The sequence below is a fragment of the Centruroides vittatus genome, unplaced genomic scaffold, assembly GCF_030686945.1.
Source record: "Centruroides vittatus isolate TY-2023 unplaced genomic scaffold, ASM3068694v2 contig_1093, whole genome shotgun sequence".
NCBI lineage: Eukaryota > Metazoa > Arthropoda > Arachnida > Scorpiones > Buthidae > Centruroides > Centruroides vittatus.
The window spans coordinates 60,813-78,059 of NW_027120704.1; the positions used below are offsets into that span (position 1 = coordinate 60,813).

At 27.9% G+C, this 17,247-nt stretch overlaps 1 protein-coding gene across 1 annotated transcript in view; it reads left to right on the forward strand.

Moving 5' to 3' along the window:
- Nucleotides 1-16,620, forward strand: part of LOC136975866 (uncharacterized) — a 50,048-nt gene extending 33,428 nt beyond the window's left edge. The window contains exons 5-8 of the mRNA XM_067271012.1: nt 10,934-11,057; nt 11,139-11,349; nt 15,329-15,465; nt 15,820-16,620. Of these exons, the coding sequence (XP_067127113.1) occupies nt 10,934-11,057; nt 11,139-11,349; nt 15,329-15,465; nt 15,820-15,978 (631 nt within the window). The 3' untranslated portion in view covers nt 15,979-16,620. The remainder of the gene's footprint in view (nt 1-10,933; nt 11,058-11,138; nt 11,350-15,328; nt 15,466-15,819) is intronic.
- The last annotated feature ends 627 nt before the right edge of the window (nt 16,621-17,247 follow it).

Sequence of the window (17,247 nt, forward strand, 5' to 3'; positions counted from 1 at the left end):
TTACACCCAATTGACACCTATACAGTATTCAGACCATTAATAATTAACACAATTGCTAATATATTATGATTTTACCTTAGTCCAACTTATCGACTTCATTCCTTGAGCGAGTTATTATTACAATAGTATTAGTTGTGAACATCTTAGGACTTTTTAATTTCTCACAGATAGCTTATAATCCATATTGTAAAACCTTACCTACAGCCACTATATATTTATAATAAGGTTCTAATTACCTGACCAATTTTCAATGTGTGACTATATCTGACTGGGATGGTATCAGTACAGCTATGCTTAATTAACACTTATACACAAAGATCAGATTTAATATAGTTTAATAAGTTTAATATTTAAGTACTGCTGCTACCTATTATTTATACTTATATCATCATCATTAATGAATATTTCCCTTTTTCTTTTATTACTGTTAAATAATTTGTACAATTTTCTTTTAACTACATTTTTCTCTTTCCTGAGTATGCTTCTTGTATTTTTATTAATCTCACACCCATATCTATTACAGTGTTTACTAACAGCCAGATTCATTCTGTTGTATTGTATTGCCTTGCTTTAATCTGTTCCTGTAAGCAAATCTACAGTTGCCTGCCTGTTTCCCTTATATATATAGTAAGACTTCGCTTAACACGGGATGCATTTCTAGACAACAAAGCACTAAGCGAAACAGCATTAAGCGAGACCATTTTAACATAGAGTAAATAGGGATAGGGGAACATGCAACCAAAAAATAAGCAAATTTTACTATAATTTTAAGTTATTTTTATGTAAATTTTTGCATAATAATATATGTTAAATAACACACAAACATATGCACACAGAAATGTAAAGTTAATTTTTTGTGACATAGGTCCTGGCTCTTCCAAAATTTTTGTTTTTTGCGATGAAGTAGTGTAATTTCATTGGTTGCTTTCTTTTTCTTTCCTTAAGCAAATGTCGGTAGCAGAATATCGCATCCAAAATGCCTCGTTTTGCTTTGGCATCCAATCAAAATCTGGATCATTCGGTACAATTTGATCAACAATTTCAGTTATTGTTACTAAACTTTTACTAAGGAAATCTGTAGAGAAATTTTTTGGGTTCTTTGTCTTCAGAATCTCTATTTTCCAGTTCTACACGAATTCCTTGTTCTGCCAGTTCTTGAAGGTCGTTGTTAGTAAAGCTCTTACCAGAAACCTGCAGTAACTCCCCAATATCCTGCTCATCTACATCTCCTGTATCGATTAAGTTGACAATTTTGTCAACCTAACGATGCAGCAATAGGCGCTTCTTGATGAGAATTCTTGGATACCTTCAGCCATAACTTCTTCCACACTCCATTCATGCATTTATCAGTTAATTCTTGCCAAGCAAAGTCGATATTGCCTATGGCATCCATAATGATATATTTTTTCCAAAATTGCACAAACAAACAAATATTTAAGGGAAGTACAGCGATACGACAAATTGCCACCTTTTGCTGATTGGTTTGTGTTTGAGAATAATTATATATGAATCAATGAAATACCACATTAATTTGAATTGGTGTAAATTTTGAGTGTTTTTTAGGCATCAAGCAGACCGTGTTATATTGAATCAGCGTTAAACGGGGTCTTACTGCTGTGTATATATATTGGGATCTTTACAATTACACTGGAATTTGTACACTATTACACCTTTTTGCTCTAAATTAATATTAATTGAGTTATTATTCACCTTTCCATTGATTCATGCTTGTATGGCATTCATGTGTTCTGCAACTGCTTGTACTCTAATTAATTTTGTAAAAATTTTTTCATATGTAGGCTGTTTTTTTTTTTTTAAGATTTTTTTCTGATGGTCCATAAAAAGACAAGTGTAAATAACAAAATGAATTTATTATCAAAAATTAGGTACAAACATTGTTATTTTTCGACATAATCACTGTGAAGATTGAGGCATTTGTCATATTTGTGGACGAGCTTTTCCATCCCTTGTCATAGAATGTTACCGCCAATGACTTGGGATGGGCCGTAACGTTGTTTTGAAGATCGTCATTAGTCTCAAACCTCTGCCCTTCTAGCCACCTTTCCTGTTCAGGAAAGAGGTGGAAGTTGCTCAGCGCTAAATTGGGGCTATATGCTGGGTGTTGAAAGGTGGTGAAGACTTCCACCTGTTTCCTGAACTGAAAATGTGGTTAGCAGGGCAGAGGTTTGAGACTAATGACAATCTTCAAAACAACATTGTTAAGGCCATCTCAGTTCACTGGCGGCAATATTCTATGACAAGGGGATGGAAAAGCTCGTCCACAGATATGACAAATTCTTCAATCTTCACGGTGATTGTCGAAAACTAACCATGTTTGTACCTAACTTTTGGTAATAAATTCATTTTGTTATTTACACTTGTCTTTGTTGTATGGACCATTGGAGCTTGAAAAAAAATGCCCTCATATAATCCTTTTATATAAGATATTTTACACCTACAAAAACCCTCATTATTCTTTTTCTTATTTTGTGATACATTTACAGCCATTTTTAACCAGTTTTGAATTTTATTTTTTAGATATCCATTCATAATAAACATTTTTATAACATTATTGATTTCTTTTTGTTTATCTGTCTTGTGTTGTATGGTACAAAATTTTTTAATATACATATGAAAAATATTTCTCTTAATGTACTGTATTTACTCGTGTATAAAATGAGGTTTTTATTAATTTTTCACTGCTTCAAAAACCCAGGACGTCCTATATGCACAAGTGAAGGATTCTTTGCATTTTTGCAATAATTTTTGTGAACCGTATATATTCATGCTGCCATTATAGTAGGTGCTATCGAGGTCGTGGTGAATGTTTGTTTCAAAGAGATGGTCTGAAAATAGCTGGTCACTTAGCAGTGATTATAAATGTAGTTATTTTATATTTGTTAAATTTGTATTTTTAATGAATATTTGCACATTCTAAATCATTAAAAATATACTTTTTTCTGGTCATGCTCCTTATAATCTTTTGATTTTGCTACGTGGGTATCAGGTGTGTGGAAAAGCATTCCTCAAGAGCTGATAGCAAAGTCATTCAGAAAATACTGCATTTCAAATTCACTTGATAGATCAGAGGATGATGCTTTGTGGAATGAGAGTGAGAAAGAGGAGAGTTGTAACAAAGCTTTGGAGGACGAGTCTGAGTAGACAAAAGGTGATACCATCAAGAAATATGGTTGTTTGCCTTAATACGTGCATTTGATAATATTTTATTTGCAGTTAAATGAAATAAAATTACAATTGTATTAATAAATCTAATTTTCTTTAAATCACCAAATGATCGCCTAAATATCGGGCTATAATATTAGGCGATATTTAGGCGATCGTTTGGTGATTTATTATATACTCATCGAGCTTAGTGATGTTGTTGTTTGTATAATTTTCTTTATTTTGATCTTTAAAGTCACACCTCGTCCTATATGAAAGATCATCTTATATGCGAGTAAATATAGTATTCTGGTATTTCTGACAAATAATTAGTGATTTTATGATCTGAACATGCTTTTTCATATTTTTGTATTATTAGCCCATTATTATTTTTATGTATCATGATATCTGAAAAAGACAAATTTCAATTATATAATTTGAAAAGGAATTGGAAAATATCTATTTTATTTACATTATCCACTAAATACTGAATACTAAGTATATTTATCATATATTACAATACTATCATCCACATATCTGTTATATAAAACCACTCCTGGTTGTTGGTTAATATACCTATCATATTTGATTATACATAATCCAGCTACTATAGGGGCTATTCTTAATCCCATAGGTAATCATGTGTTTGTAGAAAATTTTTTATTAAATGTAAAATGGTTATTCTTTATTGTAGAAATCATTAATTGAACCAGTCAGTTTGGACAACTATTTTCTAATGTGATTTTAATTCAATTTATTGAAATGGACAGATACTGTACATATTTTTGATGTCAAGAGATGTCAATCTGTAGGACTTAGTTATGTTGATCTTGTTTAAATTATCAATCAATGCTTCAGTATTTTTTATACAATTTTGAGATCTTGGCAATTCATTTAATTTATTTTTAATAAATGATTCCAAATTATATAAAGTATATTTTCTAATATCAACCAATGGCCTATAACTCACAGGTAATTTATGGTTTTAAACTCTAATTCCAAAAATGGGTCCCTATTACATATTCCTTTTACTTATTATTTATTATTATACATACTGGATATATTCCTTGATGCGGGGAGCAATACCTTCTCCCAAAAACAAAATGTTTAAATACATAGAACAAAAAATCACAGACACAAATATACAATAATATATTAACATATAATTTAAATTATTACTTATAAGATTTAAAAATAAAATGTAATATTTAAAGTTTGGGAGCATCTGTCAATAAAATACAAAAAAACCAATAGAAAAAACATCTAACAATAATAAGCAAATTGCTTAATTTCTCTTCGGATAAACTGCCATAATATCAAAGACTTACCTATAAAAGAGAATAAATTAGTATCGGTGACACAGCACTCACAGATGCCCCCCTATTCCTTTTATATATTTAAATTCATTATTTGTTATTACCTTTTGTTTTAAAAAATATTTACTTAATTTTTTTTTAACTTACTTTGTATTTCGTTTTTAGGATTTTGTTCAATTTCATCATATTCTCGTTTATTATGTTTTCAATAATATCTCTATATTTGTTTTTTGTAATAACCATCTGTCTTGATCTATCTGCTTTCACTGTTTTTAATTCTAGTTGTTGTAAAAAACACTTGACTTCTCTCATATTATTTTAAAATTTAATAATTCTCTGTTTTTTGTTTAGGTGTTTTATATCCTATTATCATATTTTGTAAATTTTTCATTGTGTTTATTTTTGTATTCCTCATTTATATTTCTAACTATAGTCTACACAAATGACCAACTCTTTTTTGGTATTTTCATCGGCCCATCGTAATCTAAACCTGTTATCAGTGTATTAATTATATTTCATGGTATTTCAATATTAGTGTAATTCAAAATCAATTTATGGTTTTAGTTCTCAATTTCATTTAAACTAGGGTATTTTAATTTTTTAACGAATTTATGATATTTTTTCTTGTAATAAACACTGATTACTATTGTACGTAACCGGGAAGATTGATCCGCAGATGGCACCGTTGCCATGAACTAGACCAACTGATTACTGTTTTCATCACTATCGATATGTTGTTGTTATCTGTTAATGTTTCTAATTTCCTTAATTTTTTCATTCTACATTTCTTATAACTAATCACTGATTTTCTTTTTTAATTTTATTCTCAATAATCTGTATATTATGTTTTTGTATGCATCTTGTTATATATCTCGGTAATTGCAAAGTTCTCAATGTAATATTTTCTCTTAAACAAGTCATGAAGTATCATATGTCCTTACTGTCTATCAATTTCCCTGTCTAATGTCAGACTTATCAGAAATATACAATATAGAACCACTTCTTGCCCAATTATATATATTATATATGTTATGCTATCAGCAAGAAGTGGTTTAAATTAATATTGTCATTTTTTTTTTTTGTTAAAAATTTTGTTAAGGACCATTAAAAGTGCTCATTTTTATATTTTGCAGTAAATAAAAACAGAATTTTAATATCAAAAGACAGCTGTATTTGTCAATATTCATTTATTAGCCATTTTCAGATTAAAACAATTAGTGGTTGTCCTGTACAATGCTTATTGTAACTGTAGATATTGTTATTAGTCATTTAATGTTATTGGAATTAACATTATTTATCAGTTTCAGTTTCTATCTTTAGCTAAACTGTGTAAAAAGACAACTTAACTTTAAAAAAATTAAAGCTATATCAATTATAATAAATAATCGTGTATAATTTTTTTAAATGTAATACTAAAAAATTTTCCAATGGTCCCAAACAATCCTTAATAATAAATTAGTCTCAGATAAACGAAATAGTCTCATTAATCAGTTTAATGTAAGCATTTCTAACCTGATTAATAGTAACTGTTTTGAATCAGCTTTTTAAAAGATTCAGAAATTGATATATATTGACAGTCTTAATATGACTAATGAGACACTATAAAATCTATAACTATCAATTTGACTAGTATGATGATCAATATGATTTTCAATTTGAACATTTATTTTGTATTTTAAAATTAAAATTTAGTTATCAAAATATCCAGTAGACAATAGTGGTAATTAAAAGTATTAGCCAGTATTGATGTAAATTAAGAATGTAATCAGTAAATTAGTATATCTAAATTTGTGAAATATACATTTAACATTTCACCATCTTATTATACAAATAGACTAAATATAGACTAAAAAATGTTTATCAATAAACATTACTGAAATTTTTCAGTTTGTGTTACATATATATTTAGTGTCTAAACCATATTAAATTGAAGGCAACATAATAAATTCTGAATAAAAATACAAACCAAAGAAATAACAGTGGATTAGTTTGTATAATAGAAAAGATTGGTTTTATACATATCTACAGACTGCACTTTAAAGCTGATAAGAAAATATTTCAGTAAAAAATTTTCTTGCATTCCCACTAAGCTGGAGGCAATTTTATCTATTTTTCATTTTGATATTCTGTAATCATTTTTCTTGATTATTTTCCTTGTTTTGTAAATATATATTAAAGAGTAAACATATCAAACTTTTTAGTATCTAAATTATACATAATTTTTCTCTCATTTTTAATTTGGAAGAAACATCAATGATTATCCTAATAATTTGATTTGAAAATTATTTCAGTGAAAAGATCTCTACATTAAATTTTCATATCTTCTGAGATTGTTGTTTGGTTTATATACTATTAAAGAATTTTTAAAGTATATTATCATTTATTTTAATATAGTTTTTAAAATTTACTTTAATGTACTGTATTATTAAAAAGCTAAATTAAATTATTTCTATTAAAAACTTTTTTCATTACAATGACAATGTGTATAATTTAAGAGAAATATATTGATGTGCTTCAAATGTTAATTATATTAAAATACATATTTCAAAAACCATTTTGTTTATGATATTGTATGTATGATACAATATCATTCAACTTATTGTCAATAATCTCAGAACTGTGGACTCTGGAATGATTGATAAGAATTTAGGAGTGGCAAACAAGTTAGTAGGTTTTAATACATTTAATATTTTATGATAGTCATTAGCACATTTAATATATATTTAAATATATACTTTATAATACCAATGTAAGTAAAAAATATTATTTTTTAAAAACTAAATTTTAAATATTGGTGTAATTGTAAGAATAAGCATTTTTCATTATCAAATTTAAATATTAACATTTTTTATGAAAATTCTAAAATATTTTCACAAAGGTACAGCAAATTATATTTTGTATTTATTTACATATCTTGTTACTTTTATGCATTTATTTTAATCTAATAAGAAATTAAAATTAAAAACTTTATTGAATAAAATGAATGGATAACTTGTATTTTATTTTAAAAATGAATTTAAGTTCATAAGATTTTTTTGTTTTATTACTATAATAGATTAAATCTATTCTGTTTAAATTACATAATCCCAAATGTAATGAATATATGGTCTCATACATTTTTGTACCTCGTAGTCTATTCAAAGAAAGAAAGATGAATTTTTTAAGGTGTATATATGTAATATATGAATAATTTTTTATTATATATTATATATATATATATATATGTATGTGTGTATATATATATATATATATATATACATACATACATACACACTAGCCTAGAACTCGAACTAGCCTGAATATGCAAGGTTTTATTTGTTTATAATTACTTTCAACTATTGAAATTGGAACCAATAATATTACCATTTTGATTTATTTTCTTTTGTTTTTAAACTCTACAATGTAAAAATCTTTTATATTAAAGTAAGTCACATTCAGTTTAAAGTATTAATGATAAATTTCTGAGTAGATGGTAGTAAAATAAATCTTTTGTATTTTTTTTAAACAGCAATTAAATGAATTTAAAAATCTTATTGGATGGCTTAACCATTGCTATCCATCAGATCTTTATCATATTAGGAAGCTCATCTGGTGTTGAACGAGATTAAAAAGAGGTTTCACTCCATTAAACAAAATTCAAAGCTTTACTTGTAATGCTTTGAATTTGTTTAATTTTATATTAATAAAATATATAACTGATATATTTTATATAATTTTTATTATAAAAATTCAATATGGCTTGCCGATACATTGTCCTAGTGAAGAGCGATGTACAGGAAAGTCATGCTCAAATATATCAAGGATATGAAATGCAAAAATCAAGTATTTTTATGTAGTTGAAACTAATATGCAATTTCCAGCAAACAATTGTAATGCTCTGTTTTTGGCCACAATTTAGTGGCCCTTTTCAGGAAATAAACCAAAAAACAAATAGAAGAGGGATTTAAATTGTGGCTGAAAATGTTAGAGCATTACAGTTATTTGCTGGAAATTGCATATAGATGTGCTTAGTTTCACTGTTGTACAGTTCCAGTTTTTATGTTTGCTGTAATTTATTTTTATATAAGTGACAGTTCATGTTTGTTTTTATTAGAATTATTTGCTGAATTATTATTTATTCTTTTATGGACACTCATCACTAGTGTTGCCACTCGTCCGGTTTTTAATTCATTGTCTGGGTTAACTATTAATTTTGTCCAGGATTTCGTAGAAATTATGATGAAACAAAGTACTGGCAAATATTTTTATAAATTTACTTTATTTTAACAGTGAAAGACTTCACACTCTTACTGAAACTTACATTGGCATAAGATGGCAAATTATGTTGCAACCTGTCAGCTTTTTTTTTTTTTTTTTGCTTCTCAGTCTTTAAAGCTATGTTATTTAATTTCTTAACTTGTGTTGCCTAACTGGTTTAGAACTGGCGAGCACATTTTTCTTCACATGGTAAAAGAACATTGCACATGCATCAGGAACTTCTGTTCGAACAAACCTGACCTGCCGTCCGGGTCAGCAATTATGAAAAGGTGGCAACACTACTCATTACTAAACTATTTATTTAGTTTAGATTTGAGTTTGTAATTCTTCTGATATGAAATGCATATTTTGTAATATAAGAAAATGCTGTAGTTCTAAACTAAACCAAACAGTAGGATTAAGTTGTATGACATTATAAAGAATTAAAAATCTAAAAATATTTTTAGTTAAAAATGTCAGTTGTATAGAAGGTTGGAGTCATTTATATGCAAAAAACCACACACAAGGAAGTGTAACAGCTACAACTGCAGCACCTCTGGGTTAGGACTGACACCGTCTTTTGACTTTTGGCTCACAGAAACCTTTCGATAAATGCATGAGTGGTTGCATATAGAAGAACTTCCAGTAAGAGATAGAGGAGACAATTGAGACAGAGAACCCAGAAGTGATTCATTCTAAACAGGTCAACAGTTAGACAAAGTTTTCTATGGACAAACTCTAAAAGTGTTCTTTCTTTCTGTCCGTTCATACACCAACAGGAAATAACAAATCTTGTGGCAGAGTCGACCTTTATCTGGAGGCTACTTCTCTGCCTCATCATGCAAAACATTACAAATTATCCTCTGGCAGCAGCAAAAAAGCACTTATAAAAATTGTATTGAATTTTATTTTAAATGTATAATTTACTGCCAGGACAACAGTTATAAATTTGGAAAAATTAGTTTCCTATGGATGATCACTAAAATTTTATTCAATTTTATTTTTAATGTATAATTTATCAAATTTAATTCTAAATTAATAGACTACATTTAAATATATCTAACTCACTTATCTCCGTGAGAGAGTTTACAAATAGTACACGTGATGATAAATATCTGTGATGTAGTTCTGATATTCGATCTCCCAGTGAGTCTTGCCCTGGGTTTCAGCAGGAAAATCTCTACTTCAAAATCAAAAAGAGGAAGTTGTCGTAATAGTGTTCATTAATCCAGTCATAGCTTTGGACATATTGAAAGTATAGTTAGACAGTTCCAACTTGTAGGGGTCAGTCAAAAGTAATCAAAAAGTTGATGATGTGATTGGGCCCCTCTTGAGTGGAGCAGTGAAAGATCAGTGGGCAGGCAGGAGACTGAAGGGGCCAGTGGCAGTGGAGCATTGTTGTGAATGGTCATAACTTAATAGACAAACTCCATGACCTCATATTCTCTTTTTATTTGGGGTGTCACCCCTCTCCATCCTTATACCCAAATTTAGTGAAATTGTGTGGAGAGCTGGATGACTGTCCAATCCCCGATTTTTGGCAATATTTCCTTGGATGAGTAGGTTTTACTGGAAGATGTCATTTACGAAGGAAATGTTATCATAGAGAAAATCTTGTGAACTACTTTGGTTATATTTGCCATTTCAGGCTTAAATGATTTTTTCAAACAAATATTAACTAACTAATTTCACAGATGTACAAAAATGATAGTCCAGGATTCTTACAAGAGCATTGAAATAAATTCAGGCCATAAAAAGGGGGTCACTAAATATTGTCACTAGATAGAATGTCATTATATGAAATATAAACCTGTGTATAATTTTTACAGGATTATAATAACCAATGGCACACCTAGAGGGAGGCCAAGGAGCCTGGCATCCTCCAAAGAAAAAGAAAACAAACTAGAAAATTTTTCAGAAATCTTTTTCTAATTAGAATTTTTTTTTATTTCCATTGTGTCATATCTTCTATTTCTATACTACTATTGAATTAACAGTTACATAAGGTATTTTTTCACATTTTATTGAATTTGCATTAAAAATTTGTTTTATCCATTCAACTCAGCTCCCTCAAGATTAAATCCTGAGTGTGCCACTGATAACAACATTCTAATTAATTTTAAGTTTTTACTTTTCTTTAGTTTTTAATGATTAAAATATATATTTATATTAAATTTTGTAATTAAAATTTATAATTTGAACATAAATATTTATTTCAGAGATTCGGTTGTATTTCTTAGTTTAAAACCTAGTCAGTTATATGAAACATGTGTAGTTAAATCGAAACCCTATTTATACGAAGATATGTCATTATCATCAATAAAAGCACAACAAAATTCTGCAGTAAGTATCATTGATATTTGAGTTGATAGATGTAACAAGTTACATTTAACATTTTAAATTTATCTTTATATTTTATTCTAGAATATTACATTTAACAGTAAAACATTTGAGAAAAGCAACTCTGATGTAAAAAATGATGAACAAATAAATAATCACCTAACTGAAAAAATAGGTACAGTTTCAGATGGATTAGTAAATGTTACTAATCTAATGCTGTGGAGCTATAACAGTTTGAAAGATTCTTCTACAAGCTCCTTAAGAAAATCTCTCAGCCACTGTGTATCATGTAATGGTAATTAGAGTTTATTTTAGCAATTTTTGTTTGTTTAAAAACTACAATAAAATATGGTTTTTATATGTAACCTTATAATCATTTATTATAAATAGTTTAGTGTTAATGTTATATAAAATTATCAGGTAACCAAATAATATTGAAAACTGTATGAGCTTGCTTCAACAAGAACTTGCAGGAAGGTTGCACGTTATTGGTGAAACTATTCATTTAAAATTAATTGCCTAGGAAAAATCTGGAAGCTCAGCAAATGCATCCCACATATAGTTTGTATTGTGACTAAGGGCAACAAATTCCAGTGCTTACAATCTGTTTGCCACTTTTCGTGCCTCAAGAATGAGTCATTTTTGGCCTAGTTGTTAAATGTGCAATGAAAAAATGGATTATCTATTGGACTACCAAGTATCCATATTATTGGTTATTTATTATCTAATGAACCTATACTACAAACACCAAAGCCAGGATCCATAACAGAAAATTTTGTCTGTAATGGACTATAACTAATATTATAGGATTTTTGCTACCATTCAAACAGTCACTGCAGAAATCTTGATAATATTTCAAAACACAACCTGCACTCTATTCATTGAAAAGATATTTTGCTCCTTCAGGATAATGCTTGTCGTCACAAAATGTGATTTTGATCCAAGACAAGCTCCAAATCCATGTTTTAGAGAAATATTGTCTGCCTTCCATATTCTCTAGATCAGTGTTTCTCAACTATGGGTTGCAACCCAATATTGGGTTGCAAAATGATACCAACTTTTACAGAAATATTTGTAATACTGATATATTTTCTGAGAACTAATAGATGCATCTGTTCAGTACTGAAAACTTAACAACTTCTTTTATTACTAAATGACAATAATAATTATAAGAAAGTTAAGATTATAGAATGTGTATTTATGAAATTGATTTCTTTTTTCTATTTCAAATAACATCAAAATAGAAAATCATTATATGTAATGTGGTAGTCATAAAGCCATTTAAGGTTGCAATGGTTTTGAAAATATTTCCTGGTTTATTCAAACTTTTAGGTTTATTGTCATACAAAACAATAAACTGTAAAAAATAATGGATGAATTTTGCACAAGTGGATCAATAAATGATTCTTTTGTGTGTATATATACAAAATGAAATTGACAAAATCTTACAATTTGAAAAGTATTTTAAAAAAAAAAGGATTCATTAAGTTTATAAAAAACCTATTTTACTTTGAAAAATATTAGACTCCTGAATAATTTTGAAACAGTGTTTTGTTTACAACTGTCAGTCTTATACTTTTTAATAGTAAAATGTCAATAGCAGTAATAATAACTGAAATTGAAGTAAGTTATTTCTTACAAATTGAAATTGGCCTGAATTCCTCTTAATAGAAATGTACTCAATGTTACGTTTCACACACACAAGTTATTATTAATAATGTCTATTTATTTTTTTATATAATATATAGTGACTCTGGTTTATCAGTTTTTAAAAATTTTATATTATAAACATTTGGATCCCAGAACCATTACAAACAAATATGAGCAAAAAGCTTGAGAAATGCTACTCTAGATATCATACCATCCAAATTATCGTTTTGACATTGATAATAGCGGGAGTTGGTAAATTCTTTTATGATGAAACAAAATGCCATTGAATTTGATTGCACAAGGGTAACTCAAAACTAGGATAACTTTATTATGATTTTATTTTACAAATGCATTTCAGACAAACACAGTCATCTGAGAATATAAATTCAAAGGTAAAAACCATGAAATGCATAAATACTGTGTGATATTTTCCACTGTTACTCACTCTAAATAACAAAAAAAAAGTAAGAACAATCTTCTTTTTTCCCAAATTTCAGTACAAAATATAATAATAATAAAACCATTGTATAAATACTATTTTTTTAAATAACTGCGCAAGTGTAGTGTTGCAGCCTGTTCTAAAAAGACTAATCATTATATAATGACAATAGTAACAATTTTTAACAGTCTTTATTAGATAACGATTTACTTGCTGCAATGCTGATAGTATATTTTCTCAAAGCATGTTTTCTAACAACTGGTATTAAAATCAACTCTCAATGAGGTTTTTAGAATGCCCCATGACATCATTGCTTTTGTTTTTTCATAATAAAAATATATTTTGTTTGTTTGGATGGTTATCACTTATAAGGATCAGAACATGATCCTTGTCTTGCAGAGATGACAAGGAAAAATCACCTTTTGTACATAAAGAAAAGAAACTATAACTTAAAGAGTAAAATAATAATAAAAAATTAGCTTGTGCTGTTTGCATGTTTAAAGTAAAAGGGAATAACAAGGTTTATTTACATGTAATACAAAACATGAAAGATTAGAAAATTTGTTTTCTGTTCTGTTCTCAAAGAAAAAACAAGGCATACCAGGAGAAAATTTAATTACATGACAAAATATAGCCAGCTTATAGTTAATGCAGTTTGATTTAGGAAGATTTTATTGTTTCTTTCTTGCAAAAACAATGCAGTGACAGTAGATTTAAAACACTGGGCAAATTTTCATCCTTTATTCGGTTGGAATAACAGAAATAATCCAACCAAATAAAGGATAAAAATTTGCCTAGTGTTTTAAATCTACTGTCACTGCATTGTCTTTGCAAGAAAGAAAACATAAAACACGGTTTCCTCAAGATAAAAAGATTTTATTGTATTTATGTAATTGCAATGAGAGGTATACAAAAATTAAGAATTAAAAATATTTTTTTTCCTTAATCTTTTGTATCCTTAATGTATCTTTCTTTACACTTGACAATTTGTTTGCAATTAAAAGCAAATTAATATATTAAATTATATTAAAGAAAATTACAAAATATATTAATTTATAAAATGAGAAAAAGTTTGACATACTGAATGAAATGAATAATATTGAATAACTTTAATGAAAATAACAGATTTCATGATGATTCTCATTTTAGAATACAAGGTCTGATCAAAAAGTATCTGACCTGAGGTCAGGAAAAAAACATCTAAAAATCTATTTAATTCTAACACTAGTTCTTTTAAAAATAGGATCCAACTGAGTTTATGTATTTCTCCCAGCAATGCTTCCACTGTTGGAAGCATTTTTAAAATTTATTTATTGGGATCTTCATCAGGTATTTTGTTGCATTAGTCTGCATTCTGAAATCTCTTCTCTGAGTGGAATCTTGAGCTTTGAAAAGAGCCACATGTCAGACAGGACCAGAGTTCCTTGTCTGGGGGTAAGAAGGCTGTTGAACCGTGTAATACCATGTTTTGCGAGGAATGTCCAGATGAGATACATTGTGGATTGGAGCATTGTCTGATAAATGAACCAGTTACCAAACTGCTGGAACTCTGATCTCTTGCACTTAATAGCATCTCATAGGTGATGTGAAACAGTAATATACTACCTTACTATTTCATGTTACTTTTGTCACATTCTATCTATGATGAACTATGCCCCTGATGGTTGAAACATGACCTTTGCATTGCTATGTGATCACCATTCCTTCTTTGGCTGTGGAGATGATGGTGTTTTCCATTGGAATGAGTGTGCCTTTGTCTTGGAGTCATATCTATAGACCCAGGTTTCATCTCTGTTTATTTTCTCACAAAATCAGGATATGTTATTTTCCATGATTTTCACTTCATCACTAATGTGAGAATAACAGCCTAAATATGCAACTATCATGGCTGCCTGATAGTGACTGTAGGATAGGAGGTTCCTGCCAAAATTCACATACAAGCAGTAGTATCAAAGGTCAAATGATGATTGTCTCCTCTCCAGCTTGCAAATACTTCCAAAGACAAAAAAATAAGGTCAGATACTTTTTCATCAGACCTTGTATACAGATAATTTGAAGATAATTGTATTCATATTCTGGATATCTTTTCTTAAATTATCTAATTAAATAAATTTTTAATTGCAGTGTAATTTTATAGGCATTACTTTGCGGTTTCATTTATCTTTTAACATGCAAATTTATTTAGATCTAAATCTATCATCATCAAGTAACCAAAGTGTGGCAGAAGAAAATTATGTAAAGAAATCTCAAAGCCTTCCACTTTGGGGTCTGCAATCAAGACCTGCTTCTACTGGTGATGAAATGGAAGAACTGTTTTCTAAGGTAAATTTGACTGGGTTTATAATTTGATAAAATATTCAATGTTAGGAAGTAACTATATACTAGAATATTAGAATAACATAATAGTTTTGTTTGAGGAACTCAAAAGATTTATGCTGAAATGTTTTTGGGATGTGTCATCCTATCATCAATGATTTAAGTCAATATAATTTTAAATTATCGGTAATGGGATGACATCCCAAAATTTTTCAGTGTAAATAACTTTTTTTAAGGTTAAATTATCATTTAAGATTCAATGAAATATAATTTCATATTAATATTTCTATAACTGAAAGTTAATATTGTGCATTTAGAATTTTAATAATTTTTTATATATAATCAATATATTTTTTCCAGTTGAATTTTACAAAGAAAAGAAGAAATAGAATGCGAAATGATAGTGCAGCTGCAATTGCTCTGAATAAAAGTAGGAGCAGTTTATTTCAGATAGATGACAAGGATCTTTTAGTAGACAATGAAGTAGTGGTTGTATATGATGAACGTACAGCTTTGTGATCAGCAGTGCCTTCTTATTTATATTAAAGCTTGGCACTTAATAATATCAATAAAGGTCCACAATAACTTACTTAATAATTGTGCATGTTTTTTGATACAATTGTGTTAAAAAAATATATTTTTAGAAAATCCTGTTTGCAAAGAGATATTTTTTTGCAATTTGAACAAAATATAATTGGTCTTGCTAAACATTCCACTATCTTTTTGTATATAAATTATTATTTTATTTAAAGTGTAAGTGTTTATAACTTACTTTTAAGGTATATAACATAGCTTAAAATTAATATATTCATACTTTTTACTGTACATATATTAAAATAAAAATATTTAATTATTGTCAAAACTATAAAATTGCATTAGAAATAAATTATGATACTCTTGTTTATATCCTTAAAATATTTGTTAATAAATTATTCAGATAACCAAATAATTTGTGTACAGTGCATATGAAATTGATATGAATCTTTATTATTATTATTATTATTTTATTTAAATTCAGTAATTTTAAGATATTTTTAATGGATTAAAATTGAAAAGACTTAAAAATAAAATTATATAAAATATTAAAATAGTTATCAAATGTATTAAATCATCATAAAAATTGTTCTAAAAATGTATTTCAAACTTGAAAATAAATTCATTCTAATATCATCAATGATAAATACATACTCAGTTGAATGTAACTCAATTTTTTTTTATTAACAATCTCTATATTAAGGACAGAACAATGCATTTATTTTCAAAAATAGATCATCTTAAATTTTTTATAGCCCTTGCAATTATTTTGTGTAGATACAGAAATTAGCTCCTTTAAGTCTATAAACATTTATTTTTACTTTTTTGGTATAAAACAAAATTTCATATACGTCAAAACAGGAAAAAACTATTTGGCATTTAGCTGTCTTAAAGGAAGGCTGGATTTTTATTCAAATCATGTTAATGGATTTGTAATCTTTAGCTTAAATGTAATCACCAAATACGTGAGAATAATAGGAAATGAGAAATGATATATGAAAGAGCTCGGCTGAAATTGTGATTTTTTTTCTGTACAGGGTGGCCATGATTAAAGTTTCCCTACTTAGAGCACACTTTAGTTGTAGCGAGTAAGCAGATTGACACCAAAATTTGTATACAGACTATGCAAAGGATGTAGAAAAGGATTTAAAAAAAAGAAAATTTAGTTCAAAAATTTTCACTAGTGGGCACTTTACATGAAAATACACAAAACAAAACACACATGATTTCTGGTTGGGGGACCATATAAATAAT